General features: G+C 35.0%; 1 protein-coding gene across 1 annotated transcript in view; it reads right to left on the reverse strand.

Moving 5' to 3' along the window:
- The window catches only part of LOC110445102 (probable zinc transporter protein DDB_G0283629), a 36,075-nt gene that overhangs the window by 8,876 nt on the left and 7,620 nt on the right, over positions 1-19,579 (reverse strand). Inside the window, exons 2-3 of the mRNA XM_021489497.1 lie at positions 7,718-7,864; positions 595-751 (exon numbers count right to left, since the gene is read on the reverse strand). Coding sequence (XP_021345172.1) covers positions 595-751; positions 7,718-7,864 — 304 coding nt within the window. The remainder of the gene's footprint in view (positions 1-594; positions 752-7,717; positions 7,865-19,579) is intronic.

Consider the following 19,579-nt stretch of genomic DNA (forward strand, 5'->3'; position numbering starts at 1 on the left):
TTTTGTTGACCTTTGTCCATGGAAGGTCCCTGCAAAATTTCATTGCAATTGGTTAAGGGGTTTTGGAAAAGAAGATTTTTGAAATTTTAGTAAATTTGACTCCTTTTGGCCCCGCCCCTCAGACCCCTGGGGGCGTAGGACTAAACCGGCAACTATTTTTGTTGACCTTTGTCCATGGAAGGTCCCTGCAAAATTTCATTGAAATTGGTTCAGGGGTTTTGGAGAAGAAGTCGAAAATGTAAATTGTTTACGGACGCACGACGGACGACGGACGACGACGGACAAAACGCAATCGCAATAGGTCACTTGAGACTTTGTCTCAGGTGACCTAAAAACCAGAAGAAGAACAATAACAAGAACCAAAAGAAGAAGATGAAGAAGAACCAGTACTAATCCAACATGTCGCCCTTCATTCGAAGGGGAGACATAATAATCCCCTACCTTGAGGGTGTAACAGATATATCTCGGCATAGCCTCATGTTAGACAACTGAAAAAAATCTACCCTCAGGATTGAGATTTCTCTGTCTCATGTGCACCCTCAAGGTAGGGGATGGTTATATTATTCCTCAGGTTTGACAACATGATTGACTTACACAACATTAAACATGACTCCGAGGGAAGCTGTGACCAGCATTTCATCTGGTTTGACACTTGTGTAATGTCCTCCTGTAATTCTTTCCACGGCCATATAACACAGGACCCCGGTCACCAGCCATATGATGAACACACTGAATAAGGCCCCTAGAACCTCTGAAAATAGAAATTCAAAATAATAAAAAATTAATTAAAAAACAATTATAAAAATATGTGACTAACATTTAAGCTATACTGTTAACATCACACAAATGGCATACAATTAATGATATAAGAGTTAGAAGTTGAATTAATAATTCAATTTTAAGACTTGAATGATAGACACTTCTTGGCATTTTTAAGAGAAAAAGAAATGTCCGCCCAGCCACAAATATACATAAATAATCAAATTTATTTGTGAAAAATGATTTTACAAAATTTTCCAACATTAATAGCTGAACAGTGATCAGTTAAAACCCACCTGGCACCTGCCATTGAATTATAATTATCATGTAAATACGTCGAAGATTTCATGGTTTGGTATTTGTTGATAAATTATACGACGTACGTTTTAAAGATTCTTTGATGTGTTGCTTTTAATGCACTGTAAGGTATGTGTAGTGACATCATGAATATGTCATGCACAGCATTTTGCATGAATTTGTGACTGCAGTAATACAGGTGTAAAGTAATATGCATACAATGACAGTGATGGGCTTCAACCTCTGGGGTCCAATTACATATATATCAGTTTATGTAATTGTAGTCTATTTTAGCGACACTATACAGTAACCTCCAGCCTCCCAGTCTGCAGCCTCTGCTAATTAAATTGTGTTAATTACCAGGTAAAGGGAAATTCCCTCTTGTGCAAATTAGCTAGAAGGTGACCATGATCATAACTTAAATATGTATGATTTAAACAAGCCAACAAGTAAAGCTTCAATATTTTAACTTAAATTAACAACAATATATTCCCTCATCTGAAAAATGTTTAAAAACACGTTTTCGTTCTGGAAGATGTTTTGGAAGACATCATTAAGGAGAAAATAAAGCAGGACGTTCTCCGGTACAAAGCAGAGTTGTGCATATTCACAGAGACTTTGAAGTTATTGATTTTATTGTATATTTTTAATACAACCATCCAATATGACATTCTATATGATAATGGCTTTGATCATTATAACAAAACGGCTGTTTTCAGCATATACATAAAAAGATATTGATACATTTGTAACTAATACATGCATGCTTGGTTTTGATTGGAGACATGTGTTGAGTACATGTACATGATAAAAGGTAGCAATTTGTATGCAAATATTAAATATCACTGAGCGATCTGTACAAGGAGTATTTTTTTTTCTTTTCGTATAAATCAATGATCAAGTGTGATTAGTTTTGCAGGTGTTACAAAAACTATTTTAGCCCCGTATAGATCTGTAGGAGACACTTTTAGCAGGTTTAAGCTTTCAATCAATAAATATGACACAAAACTAAATATAAAATTCCAATATTTTGCATGTCATAACAAATGTACCGTTAAAACTGTAATGTTATCGGTGTATTATTTTTTTATGGAAACAAAAAACATACAAAATTAACCCAATATGGAATCATAAAATCTTAAAGTTCTCTATTCAAATGGCGATAAATTTATTGATGTAATAAATAACACCCACTGCAATATAAATTGGTTTTGTTTCCTTATTGAACTCATTTCATATAAACCTGACACTAATTGGCTGATATAAAGTTTAACTGTCGCTAATTGGCTGATATAAAGTTTAACTGTGAGTAGATGATATACATATTTATAGTGTAACTGTGAGTAGATGATATACATATGTATAGTGTAACTGTGAGTAGACGATATACATATGTATAGTGTAACTGTGAGTAGATGATATACATATGTATAGTGTAACTGTGAGTAGATGATATACATATTTATAAAAAGGTTCCTGCTGAATTCAGCAATATTTCATTTTTTTGAAAGGTTTAATGCATAAAAATCCAACCAATGCTTGTCACCCCAAGATACCAGTGGCTAAATAATGTAAAACTAAAGTTCAGTGAAACAATGTATGATGACCAGACAAAACTTTTGTAGGGTTTGTTTGAAAATTTAAGTACAATGAAATGGAAGTATTGGTTTTGAATTGCATGCAATGACTGCACAATTAAAGCCACATTACAGAACACAAATTTCATAGTGCCGCATGAAGCGTATACAACTCTTCGGAACAGAATAACGGTAACAAAAGGCAATCAGAACGTTGAATACTTAAAAATAAAGTATATGGATTATTTCCCGATATAATAAAACATGTTCATGAGATGACATCTTGATATTATCTGTACACGATCCCCGACTCGTGATCAGACTGTTATAATAGGCCGTCCTTCACCTGGCACCAACGTTTGTTTCCTGTTTGTTTATGAAAATAATAATACATTGTCAGTTGTGAAACTCTTCTCATTCTTTGTGACTGCCCTAGTAGATCTATTAAGGATACAAAACCTTGATAAATTGGTGTTGTCAGTTGTGGAACTCTTCTCTTTCTGCGTGTGACTGCCCTACTAGACAATCATCTCTCCAATAAACACAAAGCATCTTTCTCAAGCACAGAACACAGTTTCCTTTCTGCACAGCCCTACATCACTAGTTAACCACATTACTTAAGCAGGGTCAATATCAAAAATACTTATTGTTATCTAATACTACCTTAATAATATTTTTTTTTCAAGGCAGAAAAATTCATATTTACATAATGTCTGTAGAATAGTGTTTTGTAAGCCCCTCCCCTACCTCACACCTGCACCCCTCCATCTGCGATTAATAATTTAGGTGCCCTTGGGGACCTGATACAGCATTTCCAAGTCCTGATGATGTCATTGCTGTCAAGGAAAACCCAATCAATGACTGGCACCAGCTGTTCATACAGACCAAGGACAACTGATCACACAATGATGGCTGGCAAAGCAACTACATGTATTTAACCATCAAGTTACATACACGCGAGACTTAATTAAGTTAGCAATTCATGCCAGACTCAAGAAATGTAAGAGACGAGGCTCTTCCAAGATGTATGAGACTTCAGTTCTCTACACATATGCGAAGTTGCAAATTAAACCTCCTACACAACTTAGTTTTCCTTCACTCATTCACCCCTGAAGACACATTTGAACTCTTCCAATTAAAAGGTTGGAATAGTTCATTATCAAATTTCAGGGGTGAATGAGTAAGGATCCCTGTCCCACTGCTGGCAAAACACTGCTCGAGATTCCACAGTAGAATTTTCATGTATACAGTATAACCTCCCCTTAATTTCAATTTGGATATACCTGTAACTGGGCCAGGATAACACTACTGACCAGTTAGCTCACTTGATTAGAGCACAGGCACTCAATGATGGTTGGAGGAGATCATGCGAGGAAAATAGTTATTGATTGTTTACATACATGTATAAAGACAAGGTATTACCCAAACTGGAAATACATTCCTAACGGGGCCTGGCGTGGGTTAGAAATATACATTGTCTAAAATAACTCTCCTGTTACTTAATATTTTCAATATCACTTAAGGCAATCAGATAGCTGCTATTCGTGCTGTAAAAATAGATGCACGCTGGCAGGATGAAATTTTGTATGCAAGAATGCAAGCCACTGCAGCCTTCCTCTGTCCTTGGAACCATCAGTGTACATTAGGGTATGCGACAGATGCTACAATGTGTATTCTTGATGTCTTAATATTCATGGATTTTTGGATTTTTCTTTTTGGTGTAACTAGTAAGCATATATAGCTCCACATTTGGATTCAAATTATCTATGGAGGAATATCTGGTACCATTCTGGTTTTTATGACGGAAATATCTATCTGAAGTTTCCCATTGTTTTTGAAGTGAAATGCCAAAATGTGGGATCAGTTTTTTGTTTCTTTCAAAAAGATCAGCATAATTTGGATAAAAAATCATAGTTGGAGAACTGGGTGTTATAAGGGTTTGATTTAAGCTGAAGGATCAGTATACAGTATAATCATCACAGTTATCATTGGAGACAAATCGTAGGTAAATACTAGCTTTCTCATCACTCTCCCACAACAGATCTGTGGCATGATAGGATGGTCAAACATGATGATGATACAAATAAATGGCAAGAAATTGCTGTCACCAATCAAAATAAGTATCAGTAATAGCAGCTGATAGTATAATTATAAATCAGTACAATGCATATATAATTGGACTTTATAAAACATGGAAACACCATTAACAATCAATGTAGTGTTAACTCCTGATCTGGAGCTGGTTTTATCATGTTACTCAAAGTTAATAGTGCAGCAATTTTTCAATTACAACTATTTCAGCCGTAATTAATGAAAGGGAATCATGTAACATATTTTGTTTCCTATTGTAATACCATGGACAAGTATGCATGATAACATATTGGTTATCATTACTTGTTTTACACAATAAAACAATTCTAGCATTAGCAGGGGTTCGCTAAGGCCTCTGAAGTCACATTGGATTGAACGATTTCTCGATCATGTGACTGGTGGCAATTTGGCGAAGGTACGTACAACCAATCGTCACTATTTGCTACGATCTCAATTGACGATCACATACTGCGATTGCTCTTAAGATTGGTCATCGTTTGACTGGTGGTTCGAGTTGTCGTGCGATTACCAATGACTGGACAAGATCGATCGTAAGTAATCATGCTATAAGTCATGTCGATCAGTGACTGAGAAATCCTGGACACACCCTTTTTACTACAAAAGTTGGTGAAGTTTATCTGTGACATTTGAACCTTAAATAGTGACACTGATGACCACTAAAATGTAATCAGATGTCATCATACCATGTACCATGATGAAAATAAGAGCTGAATCTAATGAGAGCTTCTGTCTACCGCCAAAACCTGGCACGTCCTTAAATGACCATAGCTGTTTATAGGAAGTAAAGCACTAACAATCCAATATAACCAAACTTTTAAGGAGAGCTCATGGGATATCTAGTACACAGGGCCCACTGGTATAAAACATCTCAAAGTTAAGGAAAATCTCAAGCAATGTATTGTCTATGGGAAATCTCAAGAGTTGTGATGTTTTATACAAGTGGGCCCAGGTCTTTTTCTTGAGACAGATACAACATTACACTTGACAAAACTGACAAAAGCATAACTTTATATATTGTATCATCTGTAAGATGGCCTCGTTTATTTGTCATGACATATTAATTCCAAGGGTGTACATGTACAGAAGATACAACTGTATGTGTACCAGGAGCGGGTTATCCTTGGATTTCAAAGAAGACATTAATTGGGGGACATTTTGACATTCCAGAGAAATATCAAATTAAAGTGACCATGTCAGTTGTCCTATATCCTCTGTGAATACTATTTTCATATGACTTAGTTTACAGTTGCAAGGATGCAAACCCTGAACACATTAATGATATTCTTTATCTTATCAAGTACACGTACATTAAATTGTCATTGAAATTGTTCCTCGTACAACACGTTTTATGGTGACACAGTGTAAGACATTTGAAATATAGATGAAATCGCATACTAGTCTGTTATCTATATTGGTATAAGGGGCAGCTAGGCTACTACTCTCAACCGGACTCACTGCTCCTTGATCGGCCATGATAATTTACAAACAACATAACAGGTGGAGATAATATGGGTTACCTGGCAATACCTGTGTGATGGTATCCTGTCAACAGGATTTTAGTGATGGGTTTGATCTGACACCATTTCACTGACAGGTACTACCCGGAATTACCTGCTTGGTCATGATGATTTCAAACTTAATGATCCGTCTCACTGCGGCAAAATACTAGATTTTCCGTATATTTTAACCATACCTTAATTCCATTTTGGACATAACTGTATAGCGCACTTGGGCAAGGGTATTATACCATTGACCAGGTAGCTGGTTTGTTTGGTTTGTTTGTGTTTTACGTCCTATTAACAGCTATGGTCATTTAAGGGCGTGCTACGTTTGGTTTGTTTGTGTTTTATGTCCTATTAACAGCTATGGTCATTTAAGGACGTGCTACGTTTGGTTTGTTTGTGTTTTATGTCCTATTAACAGCTATGGTCATTTAAGGACGTGCTACGTTTGGTTTGTTTGTGTTTTATGTCCTATTAACAGCTATGGTCATTTAAGGACGTGCTACGTTTGGTTTGTTTCGGAGTTCCCAGAGAAAAACCACCAACCTATGGCCAGTACCCGACGACTGTCCCACGTGTACGTAGGTCTCCAACACGCGACCCAGTGGTGGAGCCAGGCTAGTGGTAACAGAATGTCAGACGCCTTAACCACTTGGCCACCGTGTCCCTTAATTTGGCCTTTAATAAGTACCACTGATAAATCCTTAATGAACATGGAGGAAAGCCGGAGTTCCCGGAGAAAAACCATCAACTTACAGCTACTATCATGCGACTGCCTTGGCCACCATGAATGTCTGCTAGTTGTAGCAGAATGTCGGGCGCCTTGATCACTTGGCCACCGTAGCCCCATCCCCACCAGGTAGTTATATATATAGCTTACTGTTGGTTAGAGTGACAGTAATTATCAATCTGAGGTCCATGGTTCGAAACCCTAAGTCTAGCAATGCTAAATTTATATTTACACACAGACCACTGTTATTGATAACATTTTGCCTATTTTATCTTTATCTGTTTTTTAGATAGTCCTGCTAGCAAGGCATATGGTTTACTTTACAGAAATAATTTTCACACAGTAAAATGTTTGCTAAATATTAAATTTGCCCTTCACATGTTTTGTTTATGATATTGTTTTTATATGTTTCTGTAAAAGTTATTTTGCTCTAATTATGGAAATTGAAAAAGGCGATAATTATTTCCCAGTATACAGTAACATAGAAAGGTACAGCGATGCCCATCTATGCTTCGTACACACTCCATCAAACACTTGGCTAGAGAAGATGAGCCATGCCAAATAAAACTGGTTTATAATGCAAAGTTACAGTCTTCCACAATGGTAAGGGATCGTTAAAAAATTTAGTAATGGCCATGGGTTCGTTATACACTTTATTGGAGTTACCTGTTTTTAGTGCTTGGTCATATTTTCGATTGACACCAGTTTTAGTAACATGTTATATATGATCCTGAACTTACCTGCACGGTGGTATCCAAATGACATGGTTTTAGTGGCGGGTTTTTTCGACAGGTAGATGGCGAGGAGGGAAATGAGAAAACTGACTAGGTCACTGCCCAGGTGTAAAACATCAGTGAAGAGGGCTAGACTGTCGGACAAGACTCCTCCTGTAATAAAAAAACACAGAAAATTATTTTATTATAATTAAGACATCTTGACCTGCCCTAACATGGGATTTCCTGTAATACCATCACCTTCAATTCTATACTTACATTTTTCAGCATAATTTTATATGGTATGTTGATTCAATTGGCAGATTGAGAAAGAACTAGTTTAAATTGACTTGTACATCTAGAAGTTTTGCTCATTGTATATCTTGACAATGTCCTGACAAAATGAATATAAATCTTCATAGCTTATCTAAAACCCTGGACCTACATTATGCATATAGCTACTTAAAGTTTTGTCTTCGGCTAAAAGTGATTATATTAGGGGATGACTATGAAAAGAGTGCTCAATACCTGAATTCTGTTCCATGTGTTTTTGTTACTGTACATATATATACACATTGCAACCTTGAAAACAATTATGCATGTAATTTCAATGAACATTCATAAATTCATTGACATACAATGCGGCAAGAGTAACATATCATTGTATTGTTGTCTCAGGGTTACAATGTCACGTCAATGTGAAGGTCAAGTGACGTTATCGCTGCCAACATCGTCCTTATGTAAATGTACACACTCGATTAACTCTTCAGAAACAATCGACGTCATGTCTTTATATACGACGAATAATAAGTGTGGGAATTTGATGCCTTTACAGTCATAAATAATTCTATATCAGAACTGTAATAATGTAAGGTACACTACTGGACAAGGTTTCTTTTTTCAAGAGTTTTACTGTAAATAATGTAAACCGGGGTTTATCAGATTTCAGAGATGTACAGGTAAAATGTATTCTTTCTATAAACAAACACACTTTTCCTGAAGATAAACTGAATGACGTTTTGTATGGATTACAGGGTCCTTGCATTGCTAAGCACTTTTGTAAAATTTGTTAAAAGATCATCTCAGTGAAATACCTTGCACGATTATCATCAGTTATTTAAGAAACAACGTTTTTAACTTCTCTTTTATAGCTGAAAACCTACTAATTCAAAGCAGAATTCTGCTTTTAAAAGTCGCTGAGTCACAATAGGGTAGTTTTATTACAATTTACCAGAATTAAATACTTCCTTCTGTTGGTGCATGGTAATTTAATGTAATCATCACATTTATGCAAATAAATTTGTCAATAGCCAATCACAGCTAATTATATATTGAATTCCTGTTTTAATAAGGACCAGTCTGTGGCAAGTTATACAAATTTGCATCCAAAGGGGAAAATTCAATACGAAAGGAAAGTAATAAAACTATCTTGATCTGGGTTTTGGACTTAATTAATTTTAAATTGCCATATATAGATGAAAGAATGACCTCAACCATTACAAATGTGATTAATTTATCATCAAAAGATCTCTTCTATATCAAATATATATATCTCACTGATGCTGACATTGCTCAGCTGTTATTTTTTTCATAAATGGTTTTATGTTATTTGTTCACCTGCGAAGTGCCATATGTAAAGGAAGATCATTGCAGTGTAACAAATGCCCTATATAGGTTTCAGGCTTGTTATACATATATAATCTGCTAAAACCTACATGCAACTGTTTTATTAGCTTTTGTTGAAGGGTATACGATCATGATGTGTCAGCCTGCAACCAGGTGGTAACAGGAACAGTGTGAACATGTTCTTGTTAACAGGACGGTTAGGAGTGTCTGCAGCTGGGACCCATTGTTGTAACCTAACTTATTCACCCCTGAAGTTTCATAATGAACTATTCCAACCTTTGAATTTTAAGGGTTCAAATGTGTCTTCAGGGGTGAAAAAGTTTATTAACAACAAAAAGTATTGGCAACCATTGTGCTTCTAAAAGGTGTTTTTAAGCAACTATGTTTTTACTAACAGAAGGGTCTGAAACCATATGAAATGGTCACTATCAATATGATATTCACTGCCATGCATGTTTTTACATTTTGAGATCTGGTGACAATAAAGTGTTATAGTGCTTGCATTGGGTACTATCAAAAAGACCTAGACTGGCTACTACCAGCCCCTAAGTTTTTATGAAGAATTTCCTGGCTACATGTTACTACTAGCTTATCTCCCCCTAGTTTAGAACTTAGAATCAGACATCAAAGTGGTCAAAATTATTATAGATTATATTTTTCTAAATGATTCAATATTCTAGAGATGAGGGCCAGTCTAAAAAACACCATACACAAGCACTATGACTCATGCAAGTAACATGACCTAGCTGTTTATGTAGTTCATGTGTACTTTACTGAAAGGGGTTTTGTTTTAAAGTGCTTTTGGTGGGTTCATATATAAACAACGGTGATGGGAATCGGTTTCACTTTTCGTGATTGATTACAGGTTTGCTGGTCAAATGAACCATAACCTTGCAATACACTGATACAAAATGCACAGATGTCTTTTAAAAGCAATATGTCAACTTCAATTTTTGAAACTTATGGTGAGCTAAATCTACTTTTTCAATATTGACAGCACTGTTGTATCAAGTCCGAATTATTCTGACGTTTTATCGACTTTTTTCATATTGGTCTGTCGTCGATTAACGTCAGAACTCCGGCCCTCTATAATATGCGGGAAATATGCGACCCGCGCCCGGAGCGCACTTCAAACTGATATTTTAGAGTCAACGACAGACCGATATGAAAAAAGTCGATAAAACGTCAGAATAATTCGGACTATGTTGTCTCATGATCATGTTCTACAATTAATGGATGTACAACCTACATAAATTGGTCAGCTCCATCTTAATCAATTCAGTCATATCTGTGAGAAAAATGATACACTAGAGATTGTCTATGGAGTTAGTCTGCACCCTCGAAACTGCTGAGGGAGTTTAGTTCCCTGGACAGATGAAGTCCGGGTAAAGGAGGAATTACTTTTAGTTGAGGTCTATTAATACATCTAAACTTGGTGTCCTTATCAGAATACACATCATGATCATTTTGTCAATTAAAACATTTTAATATATACCTCTAAATTAAAATGCAATTACCTTATAATTAATATTTAAGTACTTACAGCTCTGTATGCCCTAGTAAGTTACAAGACTGGAACTAACATCATGCATGGGTAACATGTAAAATAACTTTCACAAAGTAGTGAGATGAATAGAAACTGAAAGTTTTTTTTTTATTATTAAAATGACAATCAATTAAATTGATAACAGAGAATTGTCAACTAGATGTAACGGGAACACCTGAGCTCATCTTTCCTGTACTATATCTACAGCCTGGTGACTTAAAATCAATTGGTGATTTAATTTACTGATTTTTTTTATCAATAAAGGAAATGTTGAAAAACTTAAGTACATTTTAATGATTATGTATTTAGATCAATCTCAGGTATACTGTCTGTCAAAATGGCTTATAATTAATTATATTAGACAATGGTTATTAACTATAGCAAGCAAATGTAATGTACACATTTTCAATAGTTTTTTAAGGCCATATATAAAAGAACATGCCATAAATATAGACTGGCAGGGCTATGAACTTTTCAGTTCAACAGCTGGTTTTTTTGTACTATTACTTCATGTACAGAAAAACAATTTGCTACAAATTAAGCCAATAGAGAACCTTATTATACATTTTTTTCATGATATCAGCTCTGTTTGGTTGTAATTATATGTAAGAACTGAAGCACTTGAACGCATTTAAATGTCAGGCTATAGAGTTCAGGCAGGTAGATGCAGGTTTGATTGTACCTAGAGTTTGAGGGTAACATTGTGGCAGACATTAAAAGAGTTTTTTTAGGCTGTTAAACCTTTGTAGAAAATGTATTATTAGAATCTATTTTGTTATAGCGTAGAGCAGGATATTTCTGTGAAGATATTTCCCCTAATTATAGGTTTATATCTGTGAAAAGCAAAAGTCTATGATATGTGCCCTTGTGTCACCCCCACTCTCCTCTTTTGGGCTGCACTTGATCTTGTAAAAATGATATCAAACACTTATGATTGATTTTTATGAAAAAATAAATGTGTCTCTGATTCGCAGCAAGAGAACATCACATGTAAATTCTGTGGGTTTTTTTCTATGAAAACTTTATAACACACTCTTATATATCCTGATCTTTTTAAGCAATCACCAACTTTCAAGCACTTGAGTAATTCTGCCAATATCCTAAGTAAAAATACCATCAGAGGATTCAACATTTAATAGATAAATGCAAGTTTTCGACTAATTATTGTAAGCGAGTTATAATTTATCAACATTCAATTGGCATTGCCTGTACAACTGTTGGTCAATGAAGACACGGAATTAGATTTTATGTAAGTCTGTGATGAGGATGAGCTCCATTTAGACAGAAGTAAACATATGTACTTTGTGACCTTGTGCAGGTGTTATAAGGTGACTCTGGTCAAGCCAGTCCATCATGATCACTGTCAGTCTTAACATGTATGTATGTCTGTCAAATAGGGATGACCTCATTACACAGGTCACTCATATGCCAGACTTAAAGCATGCAGTGTTGATCTAAAAACATGTAAATCTATGACAAACTTTACAAACACTGTTCTCAGTGTTAATTTGTAGGAGGCACAGTGTTAATGTCAACTGTGATGATGATGAGAAGTGGCCAGTTATATTGTGAAATATTGCTGGGTGCTTGTTCAGTTAATTAAATTCAATAGTTGGTACTTTGGGCAGGCATAATTGCTATTATAGGTATTTGTACTGTTTGCTGCAAGTTTTTAAACGTGGGAGGGTCAGAGGATGGGTTAGTGTACTTAAGTTTGAATTGGCTTGCTTGTGTTTTATTATACAGTTAGAGTATGGGGTTGAGGGATATAGCAAGTTTCTGGTGTCCCGAGACCAGGTCTATTTCCCGAGGCGAAGCCGAGGGAAATAGACATGGTCAAGGGACACCAGAAACTTGCTATATATGCCTCAACCCCATACTTTAACCGTTTTATTATACCGATACACACTGGAGAGATAGTTTTAACTAGAAAATATTTGTAAACCATAAGCTGTATAGCTTCACGTCCCAAATACCCTTTTGATGGCAATGGAGCCAAATGCTTAGGAGTTCGGCAGCAAGCTCCGCCCACCTCGCGCGTCACTGCCGAGTTCGGTAACAAGCTCCGCCCACCTCTCGCCTGATTGGCTCGGCGGAAACACCCGAGTGTAGGTGTGTTTTAGTTCACAGACTAACACACAGGACTAAAACACACTCAGGCAAAAGTGGGGATATATTCGATTTAACCAATTACTTTTATATAGAGTAAATAAAGTAGAGGTGTAATAAATCCCATTAACAGGTATGGTCATTTAGGGACGAGCCAGTTTTGGTGGGTGGAGGAAAACCGGAGTACCAGGAGAAACAAACACCAACCTCCAGCCATTTATATTTATGTTTAATAATGGCTATCTTTTAGTGCTGTATTACATGTGTATTACTGTTATATGTAGGAATAGAAACTGTATTTTATTGCTGACATTAGTATCAATGTGGCTTAAATTAAGGAATTTTGTTTTTCATATAATGTCATGTTATTTTTCTTTTTCATATAATGTAAAAATTAATATTCAATGATTATTTTCTATTACTTAGTTCTGTGTTAAATGTGTATTACAGTTATATGTAGGAAATGAAAACTTTTTATCCATTTTATTATTGACTTTAGTATCATATCTACATGACTGGACATTCTTAGTTGAAACAGGCTACATGATGAAACTTCAAAATGGAAACATGGACATTATAACAAAACGTTTACCCGCTGTGCTTGATGCGACTGTTGCATGCTATATAACTAAACTTCAAAGGATTTCCTATATAAACACTTTCCTTTCAATTCTCCAGAGTTGGTGTTCGGGGAATGAGCCCATTAAAGGTGTACCTGGTGTCTGCCCCTCAAACCTGTGACCCAGTGGCCATGGTTGAGGGATAGTGATTGTAGACGGTCAGACACCTTATAATTATACCACTCATGCAGGCACTGCGGCCCCTGGATCACAGTACTAATTAAAGGACTGTATTTTCTAAATTCAAAGGTTACTCTTGATATATCTTCATTTCACAGAGAATTTATTACAGAATGCAACCCCTGGAATTTCAAGGATATGGAACACCGAATTTAGTAAAACTGATCTGCTCGCTCAATTTGCAACACTGCAGGTACAAATATACCTCAGTATTTCCTACTGTCCCCAATCTACTTTTCAGGGTTGTGATATATTACATTCTGGCTAGATTACATTACATACGTTACAACATCTGATAGTAATGATTGACACCTCCAGCAAGTGGCCCTATCAACATTAAAAATCTTACTGCCATCTCAATTATGACCTTGCCAATGGCTGTAGCAAAGATGTAAACAAAATAAGTGTACAGTAAGTATATGTAAAAATGACTATGTTTAAAGTGCATAGACAGTTATTAATGGGTTTTCACTTGTGTCGTGACTCGTGAAATAGATTACGATCACCTGATTGGTACATCAAGTCTTGTTTGTGTTATTCCAAGCTAAATTTAGGTATTAATTAGATTCTACAATATTCTGTAATGCAATGTATTCATTCATTGACACACATGTACATGTGCAAAGACCTATAGTTTCAAGTGCCTGACTGTACATGTACAGCTGGCCTCCACAGAACTTCCCGTTAAATTTATGTTATTTCTGTGCTAAAAACAATGACAATTATAGCATAATAATTTATGGATAATTTTAGGGAGTTAAAACAATGTGAAATTATTCCCAGAAATGATACAGAGAAGTGTTTCCATCCGAGATGATTATGTCTGCATACTAGCGCGAATTGACAAGATGCCTGCTTATTTAGAGGTTTGGGGAGCAAGTCCCTACTGCCATAGTTAATTAAGTGAAAAAGGAAAATCGTTATAGAACTCTTTTCATTTTTCATAAATTATTTTCTACATTTTAATCCAAAACTCTCCAAAGTTTATTGAGAAATGTTAAATCCATTCGATTTATCACTGGAGCAAGGATCTAGACTTGAGCACTATATATATATGACTGTTGTATTTCCAATACCTTGGTAATTATTAAGTGTAAGTTTTCCAATATTTTCAGTTTTTTTTCTAACTTGGAATTGGTTCAAATTTATTCTATATCAATGATTTGTATTTAAATCTACTTTTCGACTGTTACATAATTTCAACAAAATAAAAGAAATTTGGTGAGATCACAGAATTCATGTTTGAGCATAAAAATAATTTTCTGGAATATCTTTCAGAGATCTAGAGTATATTTACAAGTTTCCTTGGAATGACAAGATATGATATATGTTCTATTTTTGTCTGGGGTGGGGGAATTGTACAGGTGTAACATGCCAGAACAGGTCCTAAAAAGTAGCACAAATGTGGTCTGATAGAGTAACAATTATCAGATAAATAATTGCTGTACCAGATTCACTGGCTGGGTGTTCCCAACTAACACAGCATATATATCAGGCTGAGTAATAATTAACTAAATTTAGACAGTACAAGCACCTGGAGGATAAGATAACAAATTTGTTACTCCTATGTATTACACCTCCTGATCATGATGTGATCATGCTCATGTTACATTGAAATTTCCTCACATCAATGACTGATTTAACTTTTAAAATTATGGTATTTTTTTAATTGACATTCATTTAATTACCGTATTTCAATTGATAACAACATCCTGATAAATGCTTTTTGATTGTCAAAGTATTTCATCGGGTAATTAAATCATAGAATTATATGTACCCTTAATTATGAACTAGAGAAAATAGGGAGGATGCATTTATTTATTATATCAAATATTGTTACGGTATCCTGCAACAAATCTGGCATAATACCTTGCGTCAACTGTTAAGATTTTTATGCAAACGTTTTCTGGCCAATTATTCTGTGAATTGCCGCAGAGGGTGTTAGGAATTTTGTGATAGAGATAACGTGTAATGTTATCAATATTCATTAAGTCACCTTGCATTGACAATCTGGTTGCCTAGCTCTACCCTGGGACATTCCATTTATAACAGGCCATATATGCATAATGTATACAGGTACAAGTACACTTGTAGGTTTTGGCTTCAAGGGAATTACATTATAAAATTCAGTACACACTGAAATGACGTTCAAAAAACATACATTTGCACTGTACATGTAATTTGTCAAAAGCAAATGCATGCAGGTGGCATGAATATGTTCACAAACAAGTTACAAAGTCATACATCTCTTTATATTATTATTGCCAGGGCAGTCATATAATTCAAATTTAGCTAGAATAGTTTTGATCAATCAGTGTGTTATTATATAACCTTTAGGATCAAACTTGTTGCATTGCAGCACCACATAAAGGATCATTTATGACCTAGCACTTCCCAAAATGCTGCATTTATTTTGGTAGTCATGCATTTTTGAGAAGTATTCAAAGAAAATGGAAATTGGAGGACACCTTACACTATACTTTTATATTCACAATTCAGCAAGGCAAAAATTAAAACACCAATACATGTACATACATTTTGTAACTTAAGATTTGTAATGCAATTTTCCAAAGAATCTGACTTTTTGTTTATGATGAATTTTTACATTTTTTTTTTCTTCAAATCTTTGAAATAAATCATCGATGGATAAATTCCTTGAAGCTGATTTATGCATGTATCTCTTTAAGTTTCAAAGTAAACATCTGTTTAATTTCCTCATAGTTTGTTTTAGAACAAGTCAGACATTTTTAGAAACCTGAAAGACATATGCATTTACCGTGAGAGATAGTTGTTGTCTAATCACAGAAAATCATTGCTATTTTCAGGGGGACCCTCCCAATCTGTTTTTTGTATATGATATTATCTTTGGCATTTTAATAAATTTCACCCACTATGATCATGAGGAGCTATGGGATGTACATGTACCAGATAACACTATACTTCGTGTGAAGGTCTACAGGTACAGAGATATTTGCCAAATATATATGTTGCCTACCACATCATTCTAGTAGTACATACCAGTATACAATGTATGTGTGGTAACTCCGGTATTTATAGCTACCACAGGCCAATATAAGTACAGTAAAGTATATATTTATAGAGGTTTATTATAGTATATTGCACTGTCGTCATTACACTTCATTGCTCATATATATATATATATCTAAGTATACACATCCAACCAACATTTGTTTGTTAGGATCCAGTGCCAGTATAGGATCATACTGTCATTATTACTTATATAATATAAACTTTATTTATTTTACAACAATTATGAAACAAGTTATTTCAACTTATATTAATCACTCTTGTTGGCCCGGATGTTAGCGCATGGGGATGGGGGTCTTGGTGTGGGAGGAAACAGGAGTACCCGGAGAAAACCCATGCGGTCGAGCATAATGTACAAATAGTGTCATCATGTTGATATTGATACCTGGTAATTAATATATTGCTCCCGAGGCTATTGATTTATTACATCCATTATGTACAAATCAACGGCCTCAGGTGTATTGTCATGAACAAATATCTTCACTGGTGTCTTATCTTGTACAAATATATATATGATGTCATATACTGCAATTTAATGAATTCATTATAAGTGAAATACATTGAATATATGATAAATGAGTGGATCGGTGAGTTTGCACACACATACATTTTTCAGTTATATTTGTCCATAATATTGAAGTAACTAGTATCATGCATATGATATAGCGCTCGCGCATGTTGATGTGTGGTTTTGCCAACACCGGATCTGCGATATAGATCGAGAACACTGACACTAAAAAATGTTAAGTGTTTTTGTGACTAACCTAAGCAATGCTACATGATAAGTCCAGCATACATGCATGACAAAGGCATATACATAATGTATATTGAAATAAAAAATGTCTACAATATTCAGTTCTAAGTCGCTTCACCATTTTTGCAAATTTTACTGTTTCCGGAGGCCTGAGCATGATATCGGCTAAATATTATATGTTTTCTTTAATATTTTTCAATGCAATAGACTAAATTATAATTGAATGTTGTCAATTACTATTTACAAGAGATCCCAGAGGGATCTTGGCACCCATCTTTGTACCATCTTCATTAGTTCTTTGTCAGTTCGATCTTTTCTCTTCTTTCCTCTAATCTGTTTGATCGAGTCATGTTAACAGTAAATGCACCTTGAGGTAACTTTTGATCTAAACTTAATACTGATGTGTATGAAAGCCAACCTTCAAAGTGAGTTTGTCATTTCACATATTTACTAGTACAGTACTTANAAACGTGTAGTTTCCATCTGGGTTTTTTCCCCGACAAATATTATTTTTTATTGTAATAAAAAATTTACACAAATATAGCACATATATATGTACATTGTCAACAGGTTCCCATATCATACAGCTGTAAGTACAAAATATTACGAAGGTATCTTGATTACCTTCCTGTTGTAATTACGTGTACATGTACCAGCTACATATATTAAAGTCTGTGATCCTGAGCCTATTGATTAGGATCAGCTCAGCCAGGTGGAAAGTCTTCCTTTGTAAGTCATATATATTAGATAGTCAGCTACAGTCAAGTATGAAAACTGAGGTCCATAGCTTAAGGGCCAGTACCACTCTACACTTGTAACTATATAAATTTAGCAAAAAACAGGTAAGATGAATTGATATATAATTTCAATCAATCATATCTAGGTTACAGCTTTCAAATCGTATTTAATCCTTTATTTTAATTTGAGCAGTCCTCCAACCTGCAAGCCTAGCAATCGAGACAAAATATCATTGCTTCAGGGAATGTAACTCTAAATTATACTGAAGAAAGTTGTGCGATGTTGCTCAACACCTTATCAATGCAACCTTAAATACATGGGCAAATGTAATTTATTTTCATAGCTTTTAACACAGCAACTACAGGCTATACATGTCAGGTCTCCGGGCCTTGTGGTTTTAAAGAGCAGAGCAATTAAGTTTTAAAGCTTTTAACACACTTTCTTGTAAAGTTGAAGTTTTTGTGCATTGAAATGTTCTAGTTGTCTCGTCAAACTGATCATGTGTGTGAAAATGGATTTTTTTTCTGAGATATAATTTATTATCCCCTGCTCAACGAGTTGGTGGGGGATATAGAAATGGGGTCCGTCAATGCACCTGGTTCAGAAGAATTGCTCTAATCTATATTTTGCCAACTTCAATTGCAAGTGCTATATTTAATATACTTGCATCAATTGGGTATCTAGGGTTGCTCTACTGAAAGCATATTGCAGATGCTGATTTTGACCTATATTTTACACTTCATTGACTTGGTTGAGAACAATTGCTTTTATCTTCATGTAAGGTTAAGAAGCTCTCATCTATATCTTGCCTTCTACAAATGCTATGTTGATTATTTTAACATCAATTGGGTATCTAGGGTTGCTCTACTGAAAGCATATTGCAGATGCTGATTTTGACCTATATTTTACACTTCATTGACTTGGTTGAGAACAATTGCTTTTATCTTCATGTAAGGTTAAGAAGCTCTCATCTATATCTTGCCTTCTACAAATGCTATGTTGATTATTTTAACATCAATTGGGTATCTAGGGTTGCTCTACTGAAAGCATATTGCAGATGCTGATTTTGACCTATATTTTACACTTCATTGACTTGGTTGAGAACAATTGCTTTTATCTTCATGTAAGGTTAAGAAGCTCTCATCTATATCTTGCCTTCTACAAATGCTATGTTGATTATTTTAACATCAATTGGGTATCTAGGGTTGCTCTACTGAAAGCATATTGCAGATGCTGATTTTGACCTATATTTTACACTTCATTGACTT

The sequence above is a fragment of the Mizuhopecten yessoensis genome, unplaced genomic scaffold (assembly GCF_002113885.1).
Source record: "Mizuhopecten yessoensis strain PY_sf001 unplaced genomic scaffold, ASM211388v2 scaffold2711.2, whole genome shotgun sequence".
Taxonomy (NCBI): Eukaryota; Metazoa; Mollusca; class Bivalvia; order Pectinida; family Pectinidae; genus Mizuhopecten; species Mizuhopecten yessoensis.